This window comes from Lynx rufus, unplaced genomic scaffold (genome assembly GCF_022079265.1).
Source record: "Lynx rufus isolate CCGP_SWC_20201006 ecotype Redwood Valley unplaced genomic scaffold, mLynRuf1.p SCAF_5, whole genome shotgun sequence".
In the NCBI taxonomy this organism is placed as follows: Eukaryota; Metazoa; Chordata; class Mammalia; order Carnivora; family Felidae; genus Lynx; species Lynx rufus.
The window spans coordinates 92,854,002-92,872,135 of record NW_025814867.1 but is presented as its reverse complement, the minus strand read 5'-3'; the positions used below and the strand labels follow the sequence as shown (position 1 = coordinate 92,872,135).

Below are 18,134 nucleotides of genomic sequence, written 5' to 3'. Positions count from 1 at the left end.
TTTATAGGAATGCTGTGAGGTAGTAACAAGATAGGCAATCCCCCTCATTTTATAGATCAAGAAGTGCTCAAGGTAACACAGTACTCAAGTGAGCATAGCTGAAACATGGTAAAAGCTTGATCAGTTCAGGGCACTGGTCTGTTCCCTAAAGGCCAGAACTGGCCTTCCTCCTACAGGCGTTGGTATGGCTTGTCCTGGACCAACCTCTATATCCACACCCACTCTGCTGCTTTTCACACCAGTGTGGGTTTCAAGTCCTCTTTGAAGTTCACGATAGGCTTTGAGTGGGCCCACAGCTTTTCCCAGGAAGCCAGCCCCCCAGCAGGGTCAGGGTCACTGTCTGATGAGCCACTGTCACTGGAAGCAGAGGAGCTCTGGAAGCAGATTTCACAGTAGGGCCGGTGGCAGTGGCAGAAGAACTCATCTGAACTGCTGGACTCAGTGTCAAGGTAGTTGCACGGAGAAGACATGGATGGACGGTCTGGGAATCCCAGGGACAGCAGCTGCCGCTGCTCAGGCACGTCTGGTGAAGCTCTGGATAGGTGTGGGGCGGCAGGACACTGTGCTTGGTCAGAGCCAGACGGCTGGTGAGCAAAGGCTGCCTGGCTCCCTCTGGTACCCTGGGGCTCTGTCTGGCTTTGTTTGCTGCCCTCCAGGGTGCCCGGCTTGCCTTGTGGATCTGGGAATAGTGAAGGCTTCCTGGAAGAGGGTTTTGGTGCCCGGGAACCAGCAGTCTGGGGATCCAGGCAGAGACTGTCCCTATTCTGCACATTTAGCCCACCACGTGCCCCAGATACAGTCCTATTTGCCCGATGCCCCACATATGAGGGTATAGAGCCTGGAAAGTGTGAGCGAGCCCGCAGTGCTGCCCGCCTTCTCCTCACCATGTACGGGCTGAAGCCCAGCTCCTTGGAGAGGGGAATCTTCTGGGGGTTCTTCCAGGGCTGCTGTGTATAAGATGGGGAAGAGGGGAGAGGAGCCTCAGGGCCCAGGCCCAGATCTTGCAGGACTTCCTGAAGCTTCTCCCTGATCACTGAATTGACCCTTGACAGCCGCTTTTGGGGCTCCTCTGAGTTCTCCAGCTGCCCTTGTCTCTGGGGAACAGGGCCTTCTCCACCTGGTATGACACTCTGGTGGGGGTTCATGGGTACTTGGTCTCTTCTTTCTGCACCTCGGCTTTGCTCAGGCTGTGGCTTCTGGCTGCAGCCCAAATTTAAATGACCAGAAAAGTCTTTGAAGTTAGAAATTTTTTCCTTCTGCCCTGAGGAGGAGCTGGTGTCTTTCACAGCCCCCTCCAGGCTTTGTACACTTGAAGAGGGCACTGAGGTGCTCTGGGAGTCCTGGGCAACTATGCTGGTATCATTCTGAGAGTCAGAGAGGCATTCCAAAGGCCCTTGAGCTACCAGGCTGTGGGCAGAGGCTGCAGTCCGGCTGTTCTTGCTGTGGGAAGAGGTGGGAGGGACGGCCCACTCTGGGGGGTCGAAGGTACACTCAGCCGACATCAGCCTCACTAGCTTCTCTTTGGCGTTGTTTACTTGTTCCTGCAGGCTTTCAATCATAGCATTTTTCTGTAAAATAAAAGCAAAACCATCAATAAAGGATGCCTCTGAGGGTTTTTACACTGTTTTCCACGGCGGCAAAAGAGTGGTATCAGAACCTTGCTTTAAATCCCAGTTCCTCTGTGTATTGGCTTGTGATCTTAGGCTCTGAGGAGGTAGCTCCATGAGGTGAAATGAGTTGATGTGAGTGAAGTGCTTAGCACAATAACTGACAAATGGTGCTCAATAAATGTGGCATCGTCTGTGGGAAGAGGTCGGAGGAGGCATAGCATTAGCTTTTTGTTGGCTGCTGCAGCACCCTCTCCCCTTTCCTCAGAGCTCAGGGGGTCAGGTCAACCTGCAAAACACCAGTCTGAATAATGTTTGAGATGGCCCAACTCTAGGTTTGTCACACTTTCATATAACACAGACAAATTTCAGGCGTATCTCCAGGGGATGAATGAATGAGGAAATAAGTATTTTGCCTCTTGCTAAACAGACTAGAAAACTGGAAGAACAGAGAGAAGAGTGGAGAACCAAAGAGAGAAGACTAGAGTTGGAGGGGGGTGTGCTACAAGAATCTCAGGATGGTGTTATCAACTCTTTTGGCTGGACCTTGGGGGTGGGAGCCAAAGCTACCATGTGGCACCATCAGCTGTCTGTATCTGCTAAAGAAGTGCAGGCACCAGAATTATTAAAGAAGCTTTTTATTTTGTTATGTGTTGTTTAAAGAGAATAGTTGGGACCAGATCCCTGACAGCTTGATTTAGTAGATCTAGAATGGAGCCCAGAAGATGAATCAGACTGGGGCAGTTCCACTGCTGAGCTGCCTACCTGCTGCATGGCTGTTAGTTGGTCAACAGGCTATTCCCAGGAGAGCTGGCAGTTGAGAGCTGCAGAGGCGTGCCCGTTCTAGCGGCAAGATCAGGGGCCGTGAAGTGGGAGGGAGGGGTGGTGGAGGGTGTGCCCCGAGCATCCTCTGGTGGTACAGCAGGTGATCGTCTAGCTCAGACCTATGTCCACCTGATGAAATTTCTGATGTTCAAAGGTAGCAGAGCACAAAAGAGAGCTGATGGGGCAGATGATGGTCAAGGGTTTGGGGGGTAATAACACAAACACTGAATTCTAGGAAGTGTTTGTCCAAATACCCAAATACTGCCTCTTTATTGCTATCTTCTTTAAAAGCTGAGGGTGAGCATCTGGACGTCCATATACTACGCCCTACAAATAGAAGAATACTTACTTTCTTTAGGCTCCCTGAAACAAGTTGCCTATGGACTGAACTGGTGGTTTTTTTCCTCAAGTTGATATGGGAGAGTTGCCCAGAAGTGACCCTTTAAAGGGAGAAGCAACTTAAGTAAACGAGTCCAGCAACAGCCCTCTGGCAGCAACTCCGAGCAGACCTCCTGTTCCCTACTTATAAGCAGGAGGGTGATTTTCCGAATATTGGTACTCCAGTTTCATCCTGGGTTAGTCTACTTCTTTTATCATCCGGAGAGAGTCCAGGATCAGTGAGTAACTGGTGAATAAGCAGAAAGGATTCGCAGCTGAGTGCCTGCCTTCCCATCCTCCCTGTGCTCACCTGCAGAGTGGTAAGGCAGGGGTGTAGCTGGGCAAGTAGATGACTCAAGGACTCACCAGGAGCGGAGTAGATGAGTAACAAGGCGACATTCATTCAGGCTCTTCATGATATCTGGGTGGTGCCAGAAATCTCTCTGAGGATCTCACAGGTGTGACTAAGCTGGCTGCACAGAAGGGACCCCAACCCTCTTCCTCCTCACCATCCCCTCCCCCTGAAGCCCACCAGACACATTATCATACTACCTTCAGGAGGTCTCTACTCCCCCACAGGTAGGGGGAAGCCACCAGCTGATGACAGCTACCCCAGCAAGTAAACTCTGAATGCTGACTTTTTGTGCCTTATCCATAAATTTCTTTGAGTGTAGAAAAACAGGGTAAACATTGAGTTGGGAGGAATACTTTTCTCCCAGCAAACCAAACATCTGAAGCTGGCTGGTGACAGATTTAGAAACGTCAGCCTAAACAGTAAATTTCCCTTGTTCCAGAAAAGGAAGTGGGGCTCTGTCTTCTCCACGGCTGCATACTAATTAAAGGCATGGTGTGAGGCACTGCCACTGTGAGACCAAAATCTGACCTACCATGGCAGCTACATTTAAATGAACTTATTAATTATTGCTTTTGGCATATCTGGGGAAGCAAAACATCCACAGGTGTGTTCCATAGGGTGCAGGCCATAAGGAGAAATGGAGTCACACTCTTGTTTCTATGGTTCAAGGAAGTAAACTAGTAGGTGAATTTCCTCTGCTGTAGTGTGTAGAAGGGAGGTCCTTCAGCCTCCGAGAAGGTTCTGTCTGCTGGTCTTTCCACAGCCTGGCAAGTCAGTGATGCATGCTGCTCAAACAGCCTCTGGGGGACCTCTAGCCATACAGTCAAGGGGGGGCAAGAATGAGAAGATTGTAGGAAAGTAAGAGGAGGACACAAGGCGACAGATGGGGCTGCGTAAGAGGGACCTGCAACCAAGGAGCTTGGAGTAGGGGTCTGTGCACATATGGAGGCGGGAGGGATACTTGTGTTTATCGACCAGGCAGTGCTGGAACTGGAGATTCAGATACTGGAAGCTCTCTGGGCTTGTGAAGAGGCCTGGGGACAGGATGCTTGTTCTCAGGCCTGTTCTGGGAAAGATGTTCCAGGTGTAGGGCACTGAGGGGAGGAGGCCAGGATTTTTACTGCCTCTGCATCTGCTTTCTATTAGGGCCCTCCCTCCGCAGACTCAAGACATCTTTTTGGAAAGAGCAGATTCAGTTACTGCGTGGGAAACAGGGTAGTGTGGCAGAAATACAAAAAGCACGTCACAAATTACCATAAGGCTAAAGAGTCAGGCCACTTGGCTGTTCCAACATTAGCTGATTGTGAATAAAAACCATCCTGGATGTTCTCGCCAAGTTTCTAGCCTTCTGTTTAGCTGGACAAAAAATGCTTCTTTGAAGACCTCGCAGAGTATCAAAGGCAATGCTACTCCCTTGCCAGGTAGGAAGAAATCTGGCTTTGAAATAAAGTCCTGAATACCTCATAAATAGTAAAAATATGGAGAGGTATTACTCTGATGGATTGAAAAGCTCCAAACCAAGAGTGTGGAGGGAGGGAACAGAGAAGCACAGGCAGCAGGTGCTGGCGGACATTAATCCCTTCCCTGGTTGTGTTTCTTGGGTCCCCATAACATCATCCTCTCATGCATGGACAGCTGAGACCCAGGTGTCAGTCCAGTTACAAACAAGTGTAGTTTCCCACACAGCACCTACTCAGGTATGTTCTGTACTGAAAATAATATGAAATGTAATTTTGTTAGAGCAAAAAACTAATTCCTCTGGGTCTGTGTCTCCTTTCCGGGGCAGTGCAGCCTCAAGCTTTTCCAGGTGCTTTCTTCAAGCACACATTACACTGCCCGATACTGGGAGAGGTGCCAAGCCTGGCTCAAGAACAGAAGGAAAAAGGGCTTGGGTTTGCCCAGTCCTCACTTGGTGCTACTATGATATTTAGAGGCCCCATTAAGTTCTCTGTCCCTGCAACTCTTGATCTCAGGGTTGTGAGTTCAAGCCTCACATTGGGTGTAGAGATTACTTAAAAATAAAATCTTGAGCAAATAAATAAATAAACAAATAAGACCTCTACCCCATTTTTAGACACTGATTGACTTTCTGGGTTGGTAAAATGATTGCAATCTCTAGTTCAAACCTGGAAAGGACAGTAATGGGCCTCATAAGATCTTGGAAATGAGGGCACTACTCTAAGAGAGAATGTGTCATACAGAAAAAGGTAGGATCCACTACGACTCATGGCCTTTACAACACTGTTCCCCTGCTTGGAATGTTTTTCCCTGCACCTGTACTTAACCTTCAGCTCTCAGCTAAGAGCATCTTTTCTGAACATTTTAATTAGGTTCCCTTACCCTCACTACCCATTATTCTGTCTTACCACTCTTATTTCTTCCTTCATAATTCTTATCACAATTTATAATTATACATTTACTTGATCAACATTGACTTCCTCCAATAGACTGAGATCCATGAGGGTAGGGACTATATTTGTTTAGTTCATCGGCACTTTGCACAATGCCTGGCACACACTAGGCCGGTGAATGAATGTAGTGGGTAAGCTGAGTGTCTGCAATGGGTGGGTCCCTGGGGAAATGCTGTTTTTTGTTTTCTGGTTTTTTTTTGCCTGGGGCTGAGGGAAGTGGACGTGGCTAGGAAGTGGGGGAACGGAGGGCTAAGAAAGAATGTTAGCAATGAGACCTCTGGGGCCCACCACTGCATGACTGGAGTTCTTCCTGACAGAGAATCCACCAGGCAGAGGTCTAGCTTACTTCTGTGAGGAGTCTGTCCATGGAGTTTTTCTCTCCTCTAGTGTGGCAATTCTGCTCCTCACCATACTGCATATGGAAGCTTTTGCTGGGAGTGCTGAAATATTTGGCCATGCGTCTGATTGTTTGGTTTTCCTCTTCAAATGCCTTCCACTGTTTCAGCTGTTAAATAAAAGAACACATGTTATTTATTTAGTTACACTCCCAGAAACACATTCTCTCACTCTTTTTCAAAAATATCAAGGAATTACAGTGTCACAGATATGTACATATGTGTAAAAACTATTCTCTCCTCAAAATGTACTTTACTCTGGCAAGTTCATAAACGGTAATGACAGAAAGTATAGAGAATGTTGAGGTCATTATTGGTTTAAAAAAATGCCAAAGAAAGAAGCTGACAAGTAGATAAAATTGAATAATCTCAGCTTGCCCCATCTACCTGCCTGTTAGTGGACTGGTCAAGGCAAACCAGAGTTGAAATATACTTCTAGAGCCATATTCTCAAGCCAGAATTTAGGAGCTCTAATAGGGTTAAGCAGTCTAAACATTATATGTTTCAAATGAAACTGCTTTTGGTGGTAAGTAGCTGTTCTTAATTATTCTCATTTTTGGAGTAATAATGGTGTACTTACTGCTCCTGCCGGAAGACTTCTAACCCAAGTCAATAATCAAGTCTCATCCAGATAGAAAACCACAAATGTCAATAAAAATCCATAGAAATGATAGAACATTAGGTCTGAGATCTGACTGTCCTTTTTACTTGACAAATGAGGAAAGACTCAGAAGGAGTATGACCTCTCAAGGCCCTCCAGCTAGTTAGCAGCCTAGCCACAGCTGTAAGCAAGGCACCGTGCCACACCGCATGTCCTCAAGCACAGCTGATGAAGACAGAGACTGTTAACGTGGGGGTTCTAGGGAAAGTTTTTCAGGAGAAACTGGTTTTGAGAAACGATCTGGAAGCCTGGGCTGGTCTAATTTAATAGGGATGGAAGGCAATAGAGAACATTCACAAACAGGGGCACTGTCTAGGGCCTTTGGGATACTGTTGCCATGTGGCAAATGCCAGTAACAGGAAGGCCAGGGGAGACCACAGTGCTCAACGCTTCTCTTTCTCCCTTAAGGAATTCTCCTAATGGAGAGTCCTGGTGATGTACACTGGGCACTTTGGTACCCTGGCTCTAGAAATGATGCTTAGGGGTCTGTGGGTAGCCTCACAGGGATCCTGGAATTTATTTGCTACCTCACCAGACATTTATTAAGCTCTGCCTATGGAGTGTAACCCAAATGTGGTAAAGCTGAAAGGATTTAAAATTCCGCCATCAACTACAATACATTCTCACCCAAGTCTTGGATTCTCTGTTGATTCAGCATGAGTCCTTCATGGTATCAGGGGTCTGTGTGATATGTGCTGGGTCAGGCTAGGACCCTCCCCTTATATGCCCTTCTCAAAGTCCCCTTCCCCAGGGTTCTGTCAGCTAGCCTTGATACTCAGGAGTTATTGGAGCCTGGCACCACAGGGTGACTCTATGGTCTTGAGTGGATAGAGCCGACCTCCAGTGTTATTCTCCCAGCACTCACCCTAGCAGTGCTGCAAGTATGTCTGTTCCTTCTCGGGCCCCCCTTGTTTTCTTAGCAGTATAGCTAAGTATAGCTTTTCCTTTCTGTCCCGTACCACCTCCTCTCTGCAGGGCTGCTGGAAGAATTGCTCAACATTGGTGTAAGGGCACCTCCAGGGCTTCTGGTCTGTCTCACACTAAGCTGGCTGGGTGGGGCCAGGGTGCCCCTTGACTAAATCCTCCTCTCTTCTGTGGAGATCCTGGTCGTTAGGACTTGACCCTTCTGGCTTTCTGGAATATGGCTACAAATGGCCCTCGGGTCACAATTTCAGGACCTCTCCATGGCACTTCCTCTAGTAGGACAAGCATTTTCTTGTTTTCTCAGCCTCTGGGCTATGTGGGTATGGTAGGCTGAATAATGCTTCCCCAAAGATGTTCCCCTCCTAATCTATGGAACGTGTGGATATGTTACTGTACACAGCAAAAGGGATTTGGTAAATGTGATTGAGTTAAGGTTTTTGAAAAGGGAAGGTTATTCTGGATTATCTGGGCAAGGCCAATGTAATCACCAGAGACCCTCTAAGAGGAAGGTAGGAGAGTCTGAATAAGAGATGTGACCATAGAAGCAGAGGTCAGAAAGAGAGAGATTTGAAGACACCACACTGCTGGCTCTAAAGATGGAAGAAGAAGCCACGAGTCAAAGAATGAAGGCAGCCTCTAGAAGCTGGAAAAGGCATGGAAACAGATTCTCCCCTAGACCTTCCAGAAGGAACACACACCTATTGACATCTTGATTTTAGTCAAATATGACCCATTTCAGATTTCTAACCTCCAGGGTTATTAAGATAATAACTTTATATTGCTTTAAGCTACTAGATTTGTAGTAATTTGTTACAGCAGCAATAGGAAACTAAAACATTAGGAATTGGGATTAACTCTCAATTTCTAATAGGCAAACCAGGGCCTTCAGAAGCTCACCCCATGTGCCTCTCTCACCTCTTCTACTCTCCCCTTGTTTCAGTTTGTGCTTCAAAAAGTGCAAGGTACAGGGGCACCTGGGTGGCTCAGTCGGCTGAGTGTCTGACTTCAGCTCAGGACATGATCTCATGGCTCATGAGTTTGAGCCCTGCATCGGGCACCCTACCGTCAGCACAGAGCCTGCTTCGGATCCTCTGTCCCCCTCTCTCTGCCCCTCTCCTACTCATGCTCTCTTTCTCAAAAATGAATAAAAACTTTTTTTTTTTAAATGCAAAGTGCAGAAGTGTTATGGTACTCCAAACATACCCTTTTCTCTCTCATGTACATCTGCCCCTGGGCATGATGTCCCCCCTCTAAAATGCCACCCGCTGTCCTTCCCCAGTCTGCTCAGTGAACTGTTACTCCTCCTTTAAGACTGGGCCCAAACACCCCCAAATTCTGAGAAGGTATCACTGAGTTCCCAGACTGAGGCACCCCTTACTCAGCATTATGTAACATGCCTTCCTCAAACACCTAACACGTGTATTATAAATCCTTTCACATCTGCTCCTACTAGACTCAGAGGTCGGGCCCCATGTGTTTAGCTACATGTTTCCTGCAGCTAATAAGTGGATGGACAGATACATGAGTAAATGAAGGAAGTTTTCTTTTACAAAGTTCATCCATTTAGTAGGGGCGCTGGGATGTATACAGATAATGACAAGGCAGTGTAGAAATTCCTAAATACCTTCATTCAGGAGCAGATGAAACACTTCAGGGATTCAGATGAAAAAACAATGTCCTATCTCAGGACTCACCTGCCTCTTAGAGCCAGAGGGATGGCCTCCATAGGGGGGAGATGTGTGTAAGGATGGGTCACGTTCAGGTCACAAAAGTACAGGCTAGCTCATTGCTGGTGATGACTTCAGTGTTTGGCATAAACACTTAGGCATTTCCTGAGGGCCTGTGTAGAGTGCTCTTTGGTCCACTTGCCTCTTCAGTAACGTCAGCCATTTCACTCAGCTCTCTAGCGCCACCTAGCCGCCCGTGAGGTATCTGTGCCTTTCCTTCCATAAGCCCCTCCCATCAGTCCAGTCTGAAGGTTTAGCTGCAAGCAGCAGTTTACCTCCTTGCTGCCTCCCCTCCCCATATAGCTCTCCTCACAAACCTTTTCCAGATTTGTTCAGCTGTCCTATTTTCCCGGGAATACACGGTGCTGGTCTCACAGGGAGAATCTTTCTTCTACCAAAGGCCAGAGGGGAAAATCAATTCACAGGCACACAAAAAGCTGACAAGCCTCAGTTACTTTTATATTTTCAAAAAGAATCTACCTCCTAAACCTAAAATACAGTAAACTATAAAATACATTTTTTTAGTCATGGTCAGCTCAAGAGGAGATAAAGCATGAGACAGAAAATAGAAGAGGAAAGACAGAGCAAGAGAATGGAAACTCAAGACAGCTAGGAAGAAAAGGGGGAGTGAGACAGAGAGACAGAAAGAGAAAGGCAGATGCTGCCTGTCCACCCAGTTCCTGTACCCCCCAATAACTCAATTTCCACTCCCACTTCAACAAACCAAGTGCTTGTTGCTTAGATCAAACCTGGAAGTTAGATTCCAAACCGAACCTTGTCCTGCATGTTTATGTCTGTGATGGGAGTGTACCTAAAGATTACCACTGAGGCTTCAAACACTAAAGAGAGTGGAAGTCTTGCATCTGAGACTTAGGCTTCAAAAGGGACAGAGGTGAGTGTGGAGAGGGAAGATACAAGTAGGGCCATATCATGGAGGTTGCAGATTCACTGAATTTTCAGATAGAGGTCTTGTTTAGATCAGAAAGGCTGTCCTCTAATAGTTCTTGGTGATTACTTCTGTCCCTAATTAATCTTGTTGTCTTTCAGAGATTCTTATTAGCTCTAAATTGTATCCCAGGTCTGTTCTCCGTATTTTCTTAACTGGCCTCTCATTTTTTAACATCTCCTTGTTTTCTGCTTCCTTAAATTAATTCACTAATTCAATATTTTGCCATATCCAACTGTCTATTCAATGCTTTTATTGGGATGTTAAGTTTAACAGAATATTTTTCATCCTTATTCAGTATTTCATGATCTAAGATTATGTCCTTTTCATGATGGTTCACTTTAGTTGAAAAGAGGCAGTATCCTTTGAATCCTGTTGCTGAGACAGATCAGAGCTCTTCTAAAAACTATTTTACTTCAGAGGATGACAGCTTCTCCAAGTCTTCAGAAGTTTGCAGTCCCGTTCTTGTGAACTGCAGAATCTCTTCATAGGTCCTTTCCTCCTAAATTTATAGTCTTACATGAGAAGAGCTATAGTTTCCTAGTACAGTATATATATTCTCTTTGCTTTTCACTCATGGTCACAAGATGGCTGCCATAGCTCCAGACATCACAAACATTCAAGGTAGGAAGAAAGTAGAATAGGTGATGCCAGCCATGCCTCTGGCTTTTTTAGGAAAGCAAAAGCATTCTAAAAAGCCTTCCAGAAAACCTTTACTGTTCAAAATGGTATTACATGTGTACCACTAGTTATAAGGGAGGTTGGCAAAGCAAGTGTTGAGCTCTTTCAGCCTATATAGTGGAGGTGAGCAAGGAAGAAAGGGGTTAGCAATGGATGGATGGGTTACCAATCAACAACACTGGCCACAGAGCCTAAGGGGTGGGCTATACAAAAGATGCCTGCCCACTCTCCTTTCCCCATCTCCCAGAAGGGAACAGCCCTTGTTTTTCATAGCCCTTTTCTGCCAAATCCCAGACAAATAAGCTGGAGCTCTCATGGTTTCCTTCAATCTAGTTCTTATAACATAGAGATTCAGCAAAAATCCCCCTGGTTTCTAGTACAGATGCAGTACCCATCCTTGGTTTTTAGTGCTGCTGCTACAGATTTTCCGTATTTGTTTATTCTGCAGAATATTTTAATGAGAATTTACGAAAGGGAAGAAGACTATGCCTGTGTCGGACCATTGTGCCCCAAAGTGCAGTCGTAACTCTACCTCAGCCAACACTTTAATTATCAGTTAGCTCCCTCATGAAGTCATTCATAGTCAACTTCAAGCTGCAAAGGGAATCAAGATAGGGTCTAAAGGGAGTAGAGGGATGAGATAGGCCTCGGGGGAAGAAAAGGAGATATAGAGTGAAACAGGACAGGTGCCTAATGCCAAGTTCATTAACTCAGATATATGTGGCTCAGTGGTACCCTAGGGCATAACATGAATAATTTAACATCGCTTTCAGAGTCTATGAATTCCTTCTCCTTTCCCTCTGACTCCTGTTCTTTCTCTTTGCTGTCTGGATATTTCTGCTTCTATCTTCCTCCCTCATTTGATATTTTTTCTTAGCCTCCGTACTATGAAACACATTTTTATTCAGTTTTTATCTCTCCTTATTGTAAAAAGAAATGATCCATATTTTCTTCTAATAAAAAAAAAAGGCACTTTAAATTGCATAAATTCCCAAATGAGTTTTTCCTCTGTGATTCTGCAATCTCAGATAGGAAAGAAAGGTTCCTCATTCCAGGCTAGTGAAAGAAATGACGTTACCAAGGTGAAGAGGGGACTGGGGATGAGTGTGAGGTTGACTGGAGGTTAAGTGGAAAGGCAGGTCCGTGAGGCAGCCTGTCAGGGGTGGACACATGCTGCCGTGGCTGCCAGCCCTTAGGGCCTGCCCTCCTTGCTGACTGGGAGCAGAGCTGTCCCCTTTAGGGGAGCTGTCCCCTTTAGGAATCTAGCTCTCACTGGGAATCTGCCCTCCTCTGACTCTCCAAGAAATGGTACCCAAAAGTGTCAGTAGAAAACAAAGTGAGCAGTTTATCATGCCCAGTGAAGCCTCTGGAATGACAACAAGGACTGGCCTGCCACATTCTCCTTAGAGCATACCTGGGGAATGAAGATGAAGCAGTTGATTGTGGTTGTGCAAACAAAGATACCTCCAGATGTGAGTCCAAAGACCAGGTTGGGCCAGGAGTGCAAGTATCTGGTGACCACAAACAGAAGCCCAGCGGCCACTACTACGAGGTTGACCCCAACCATGATGGTTAAAGACTGATTCACAGGAGGAGAGCTGACGTGGTCAGTCAGGCCAGCCAGGTAGGCACCATATAGCAGCAGCAGGCCCTGGAGATGGAGAAGAGAACCAGGGGCTGAGAGGAGTGGAGTAACAGGCTTGGTGTCAAAGAGCAGTAGGGTTGGGCCCAACTTCCTCACCTTTAAAATAGGGATAATGCTCTGGTTTCTCTTCAGATCGCATAAATCTTTCACCTTTTACTAAAATAGGGATAATAAAACCTACTTCAAAGGGTTGCTATGAAGACATACTAGGTAGGATAGCACATGGAAAGACCTTCAAGGCAGCCCTTACACAACTAGCAGGTGCTAAATGTTATTTTCCTCCTCTTCACTGAGAATTGGTTTATTGGAGGTCAGCAAGTCAGCTATCAGACAGGACTCTGCTGGGACAAGGCACAGGACAGGAAGCCCACAGGACAGGCTGCTGGGCACTAGGAGGGCACTGGGCACATGGTGCTGTTGGTGGTGATGATTACCACATCAATTGTGTGGTTCTGTGCTACATGGAACTGAGGGGCATGTATCAGCTGAAATAGCCCTGTGGTCTGCTTGTCAAGCCATGTGCCACGGCAGGGGCAGTGCCCTGAGGACTGTTTTTTTTTTTTTTTCTAATTTTCCCAAAGGCACCATCTGCTTGCCAAGCCCTGCACCTGCAAGATTGCATCTGTCTAGAAGGGATGCCTTTTTCTAATTTACACAAAGGATCTCTATAGGCTAGCAGCGGCTCTGTGCCAGTGGGTGTTTGTGGGAGATGGAAGAAGAGAACAAAGGCAGGCTGGGACCTAAGCAAGACTGTGGAGCAGGCACAGGCACTAAAGGTTTCATCTATACCCTTCATCCTCTGTGTGACATTCCCTGCCCCCTCCCCCCTCCAGGAACCCAGTGCCCTATTCTTTCCTCTTTCCCATGAATATAAAACTGCTCTCAGATCTCTCATTTGTACTACACAGAAAATTACTCACAGCACGTTAAAGGGTTGTTTCTCCTAGAATGAGCTGTATTTTAAACAGAAATCAAAGCTTTAATCAGCAATACATAATGTATAGATTCAATATATGTTCTCCTGACTATGTGCAAAATATCATGTTAGGTGCAGGGTAGCCAAAGGTGTTACAAAGAGGAATAAATCATGGTCTTGGCTTTCAAGAAACGCAGTCTGATAGAAAGATTTAAATGTCCGTGTTTTGTCACACAGAATGTGAAGATGCCATGGGGAATGAGATGGGGGTGGGAAGTATCGATATTCAGAGGGAGAACTAATAATGAAAGCAAGGTCAGGTATCAGCAAGGTACCTGCCAGTGACTGCAATCGCACGACCTGACCAACTCCATCTTCAAGGACAGCCCTAAGGATAATTTTTTGGAGTACTGGCTATGCCCACAGTGAAGGATTCAAAATGGCAGGGATGCCTTCTGGGTGCCCCTAATGCCCTGTGTTTCAAAAGGGGCCTGAGGGCCAAAGATGGTCACCCTGAGATCTTCAATGACCAGAGGACACATAAGTCAGGCCAGTGGGACCTGGGTTTTGTGTAACGGATAACATCAGGTGGCATCTAGCAGATTGGATCATTAGTAATTTAATCAAAATTAAATGAAATTAATTCTATGATTTTGAAATGTTCAAATCTCATCTATTAACATGTTTTAATTCCATTAAAACTCTTGCCATAAGGGAATGAGGTATGAATAAAGCCTCTCTACATCCATGACTTGTGTTTGAGTGAATCATACCCAAAACTTGGATGTCACTGGCATTCACTGCTGAGAAGTGGGGTGGGGGTAGTTGCCAGGCTCAGGTAGGGGGTCCTGAAACTTGATGTGAAGATTTAAGTCATCCTCAGGAACTGCTCATTGGCCAGGGAGCCCATGGAGGGCTGGCTCAGTCAGTTTCCTGATGCTCAGCACTATTTCCCCCTTTTCTTTCTTTGTCCTTCAGAAAGATATTACAGTGAAATAAAATGGAAATGGGATTATATAAAAGGCAATGGAGAAAATAAATCAAGTTGAGTCACAAAGTGAGCTGCTGTGGGGGAAGTGCTGAGTTTCTGTTGTGGGGAGGACATGTTCTTCTATGGGGCTCAAGGAATCAAGAGAGGCACTGTGTTTTCAGAACTGTCCAGGGGGCAGTGAAAGATTAATAATAATAGTATCTATCATTTATTGAGCTCTTCCCGTGGGCCAGGAGTGGTTGAAAACTCTTTTTTAAAAATGTTTTTTATTTATTTTTGAGAGAGAGAGAGAGTGTGTGTGCACGTGTGCGCAAGCAGGGGAGGGGCAGAGAGAGAGGGGGACAGAGGACCCGAAACAGGCTCTGTGCTGATAGCAGAGAGCCAGATGAGGGGTTTGAACCCACAAACCTGTGAGATCATGACCTGAGCTGAAGTCAGACCCTCAAACCACTGTTCAGCCCCGGCTGAACATTCTCATCATGCACTACTAACTCTTTTGAAACTCTGAACAGTTCTGAGAGGATATTATCATCATCCCCACTTTATGTATGAGGGGACCCAGGCTTGGAAAGGTTAAATGAGGTTCAGGGTCAGCTAGGAAGGGATTGAGTCAGAATTCAAACCCTGTTCAGTTGTATTCTGAAGTTCATTTTCTTAACTATTAGCAAGAAACTAGAGATCAAGAACTGTTTACGTCTCAGTGTTTTTATTTATTTTTTAATGTTTATTTATTTTTGAGAGAGTGAGACAGAGCATGAGTGGGGGAGGGCTAGCGAGAGGGAGACACAGAATCAGAAGCAGGATCCAGGCTCTGAGCTGTCAGCACAGAGCCCCATGTGGGGCTCAAACCACAAACGGTGAAAACATGACCTGAGCCTAAGTTGGACGCCCAACCAACTGAGCCACCAAGGCACCCTCCAGTGTTCTCTTTTAAAAACATTTCTACCAGGGGCACCTGGGTGGCTCAGTCTGAGAGATGATTCTTGATTTCAGCTCAAGTCATGATCCCACAGTTGGTGGGATGGAGCCCCTCACAGAACTCCAAGATGGTAGTGTGGGTGGAACCTGTTTGGGATTCTCTGTCTCCTCTCTACCCTTCCCCCCACTCTCTCTCTCTCAAAAACAAAACAAAACCAAAAATAAAAAAACTCATTTCTATCAATGTAATATGTGCATATAATCAAAAAGCAACATTTCCCTATCCAACTCTGCCCATTCCCAGACCCATTTCTCAGAAGCAACCACTTGAATGCTTTCCTAGTGGTAAAATGAGTAAAGTTTACCTTTAAAGACCACATATTTCTTTAAAAGTTTCTTCTCCTCTGCCAGCAATCAGTCAACCAGGCCTCTCTGTCCTGAGAATCAACAGGCAGTCTCTTGCCACTCAGGGCTTGCCCTGTTCTTTGAAATAGGCCTGCCCACACCCCTCATAGCCAGATTCTCTGTTTCTCCAGGCTGAAAACCAGTTACTAGGATAGTTGGTTCTAAGAACCTCCTTTAGTGTCCTGTGTAGGTATTCTGTACCTGTGGAAGTAACGTCCTACTTTTGCCATCTAACAGAGACAAATGAGGCTAATGTGGGAAATCGAGGGCAGTCTGGGGACACTTCGAGGCAGCTGGAACCACTTAAAGGACACCGTGGATGTTGCCTTCTGTCTTAGGGGCCAGCTCTGCTTCCAGTCAGAGTGAGAAAGGTCAGTGGAAGGCAGCAGGATGCCTTGACTCAAATCTTGAAAAAAACCCAAGAGGGCACTCAAGAGAAAAAATAAAGCTGGATAAAATGTCTCCTCATAATTTCCCTTGCAGAGAGTTGGGGAGAAAACTGGTATTGCTAAATCAATTAAAAAATCAGACCAAGAAATGGGAGAAACAGTGGTTGTATTCCATATGATCTGGGGAAAACTGAATGAGGGAGACTAAATAGAGTTGGAAAAGTGACCCCAAGACAAATAAAAAGTAGAGAAATGATAAGGGTCATGATTTTATATCAACAGAGGTCTCCTTGGAGTTCAAGATTCTTTGCAGAAATCACCTTGTTAATTCCTGTGATTCCCTTTTCACATCTATTTTGTTTGTGACAGGGTGTATCCCAAGGACATGTGGTTACCAACCTTGCATACCAAAACAAGAGCAATCCAGACATCAGAGTACCGGGAAGCACAGAAGTGTGTGCTGGTCAGAGAGCAGGACACGTCTCTCCCTGTCACCTAGGAAGGACACAGAGTCAGGACTGAGGGAACCCACAATTACCAGGAACACACAGGAGATCTTTGTGAACATCCTGGAGTGTGACTTCTGTGATTTCCCCCTTAATATGTAAAAACTCTAACATTTAGGTGACTCCATTAGAATCCAAATGCAAGTTGACTATGGGTTAAAGGAGAAGACGATAAAGTCTGGCTGACATGTGGATACTTGGTAGTGGTGGGGTTTACTCCCCAGTTAATGCTTTGCTACCACAGTGACTCAAACTAGTGTATCAGCAAAATTACAAAGGATTTCACATCATGTTTCTGCTATTTGTTAACAGTTGAAACTGTAAATATTAAATCTGCAATGTCAAGAGTCCCCTGTATTCTTCACCCCTTGTGAGGCTGGAGACATATAATACTTCCTGTTGACTGAACACTCTGTACTAGGCACAGTTGAGCCCTTTACCTGCATTGTTTCACTTAATCTTCACCACAGCCCTATGAAATAGGAAGTAATATCATCACCATTTTGCCTATGAGGAAATAGAGCCTTAGCGAGATTAAATGACTTTCCCAAGGTCACATGGCTGGTAGGTGGGATTTGAATGAGGGCTCACTGACTCCACAGACCATCTCAAAATACTACCTTTACTTCTCAACAATTAGGGGAAGGTAACTTCCTGTAGCTGAAAGTCTCACTACTGATAATGTGGACGTGAAAGCAGAGATAACTGCCAGGCAGTTCCAGTGTGCCAACATCTCAGTAGATGCCATTGGAAGACATGTGGAGCAGGAGCAGTGGGAGGCAGCACACACTACAGACGAGGGGCAGGGCATTCACAGCAGCCACGGATCCTAATTCTCCCTCCTTTTGGGTCATTTAACTGCTTGTTAATGTTAACTGCTTGGGAGGATGACCCTAGGGTACCCACAGAAGCCAGTCCTCCCAGCTCAGGAACTAGATTCTCCAGCGATTGGGCCCCTCACCGTCATACTGACACCGAGAATCTGGAGGCACTGGATGGGATCAGTCAGCACCCACGTCACAAGCAGGATCACGTCTGCTATCACCAGGGCTGCCACCAACCCCAGTAGCTGCAGGTCTTTGATTATCTGCAAAAGAGTCAAGGTCATAATTTTCCTTTGCTTGCTGGCTATACGACACAGGGACTGGAGTACCCTATGTGCTCTGAGCTAAAGGCTCCAGGGTCAGCCCTCCCAGGGGGCTTCCTATCCAGCCATTAAAGATGAAACACACACTAAAGATGCGCTATGGTATTATGTCCATATCACCACCTTCACCATTAAACATCTTCATTTGTTTATTTTTTCCATATCCTGCCTTTCCCACAATGGATTAAGGGGTCTTATAAAATGAACATACTATTATTTCTATATATGTTGATATGAGCATATAGAGAGATATGGAAGTTTTCCCATAAAACTGTAAACAACCACTAACCTGGAGGATACGATTAAA

General features: G+C 45.8%; 1 protein-coding gene across 2 annotated transcripts in view; it reads right to left on the bottom strand.

Moving 5' to 3' along the window:
• Window positions 1-233: 233 nt before the first annotated feature.
• GPR156 (G protein-coupled receptor 156) overlaps window positions 234-18,134 on the bottom strand; it is a 64,230-nt gene continuing 46,329 nt past the window's right edge. Inside the window, exons 5-9 of one of the 2 annotated variants that reach the window (XM_047098532.1) lie at window positions 17,642-17,767; window positions 16,574-16,669; window positions 12,325-12,561; window positions 5,923-6,081; window positions 234-1,568 (exon numbers count right to left, since the gene is read on the bottom strand). In XM_047098532.1, coding sequence (XP_046954488.1) covers window positions 234-1,568; window positions 5,923-6,081; window positions 12,325-12,561; window positions 16,574-16,669; window positions 17,642-17,767 — 1,953 coding nt within the window. The remainder of the gene's footprint in view (window positions 1,569-5,922; window positions 6,082-12,324; window positions 12,562-16,573; window positions 16,670-17,641; window positions 17,768-18,134) is intronic. The other variant, XM_047098533.1, reaches the window with a different exon arrangement.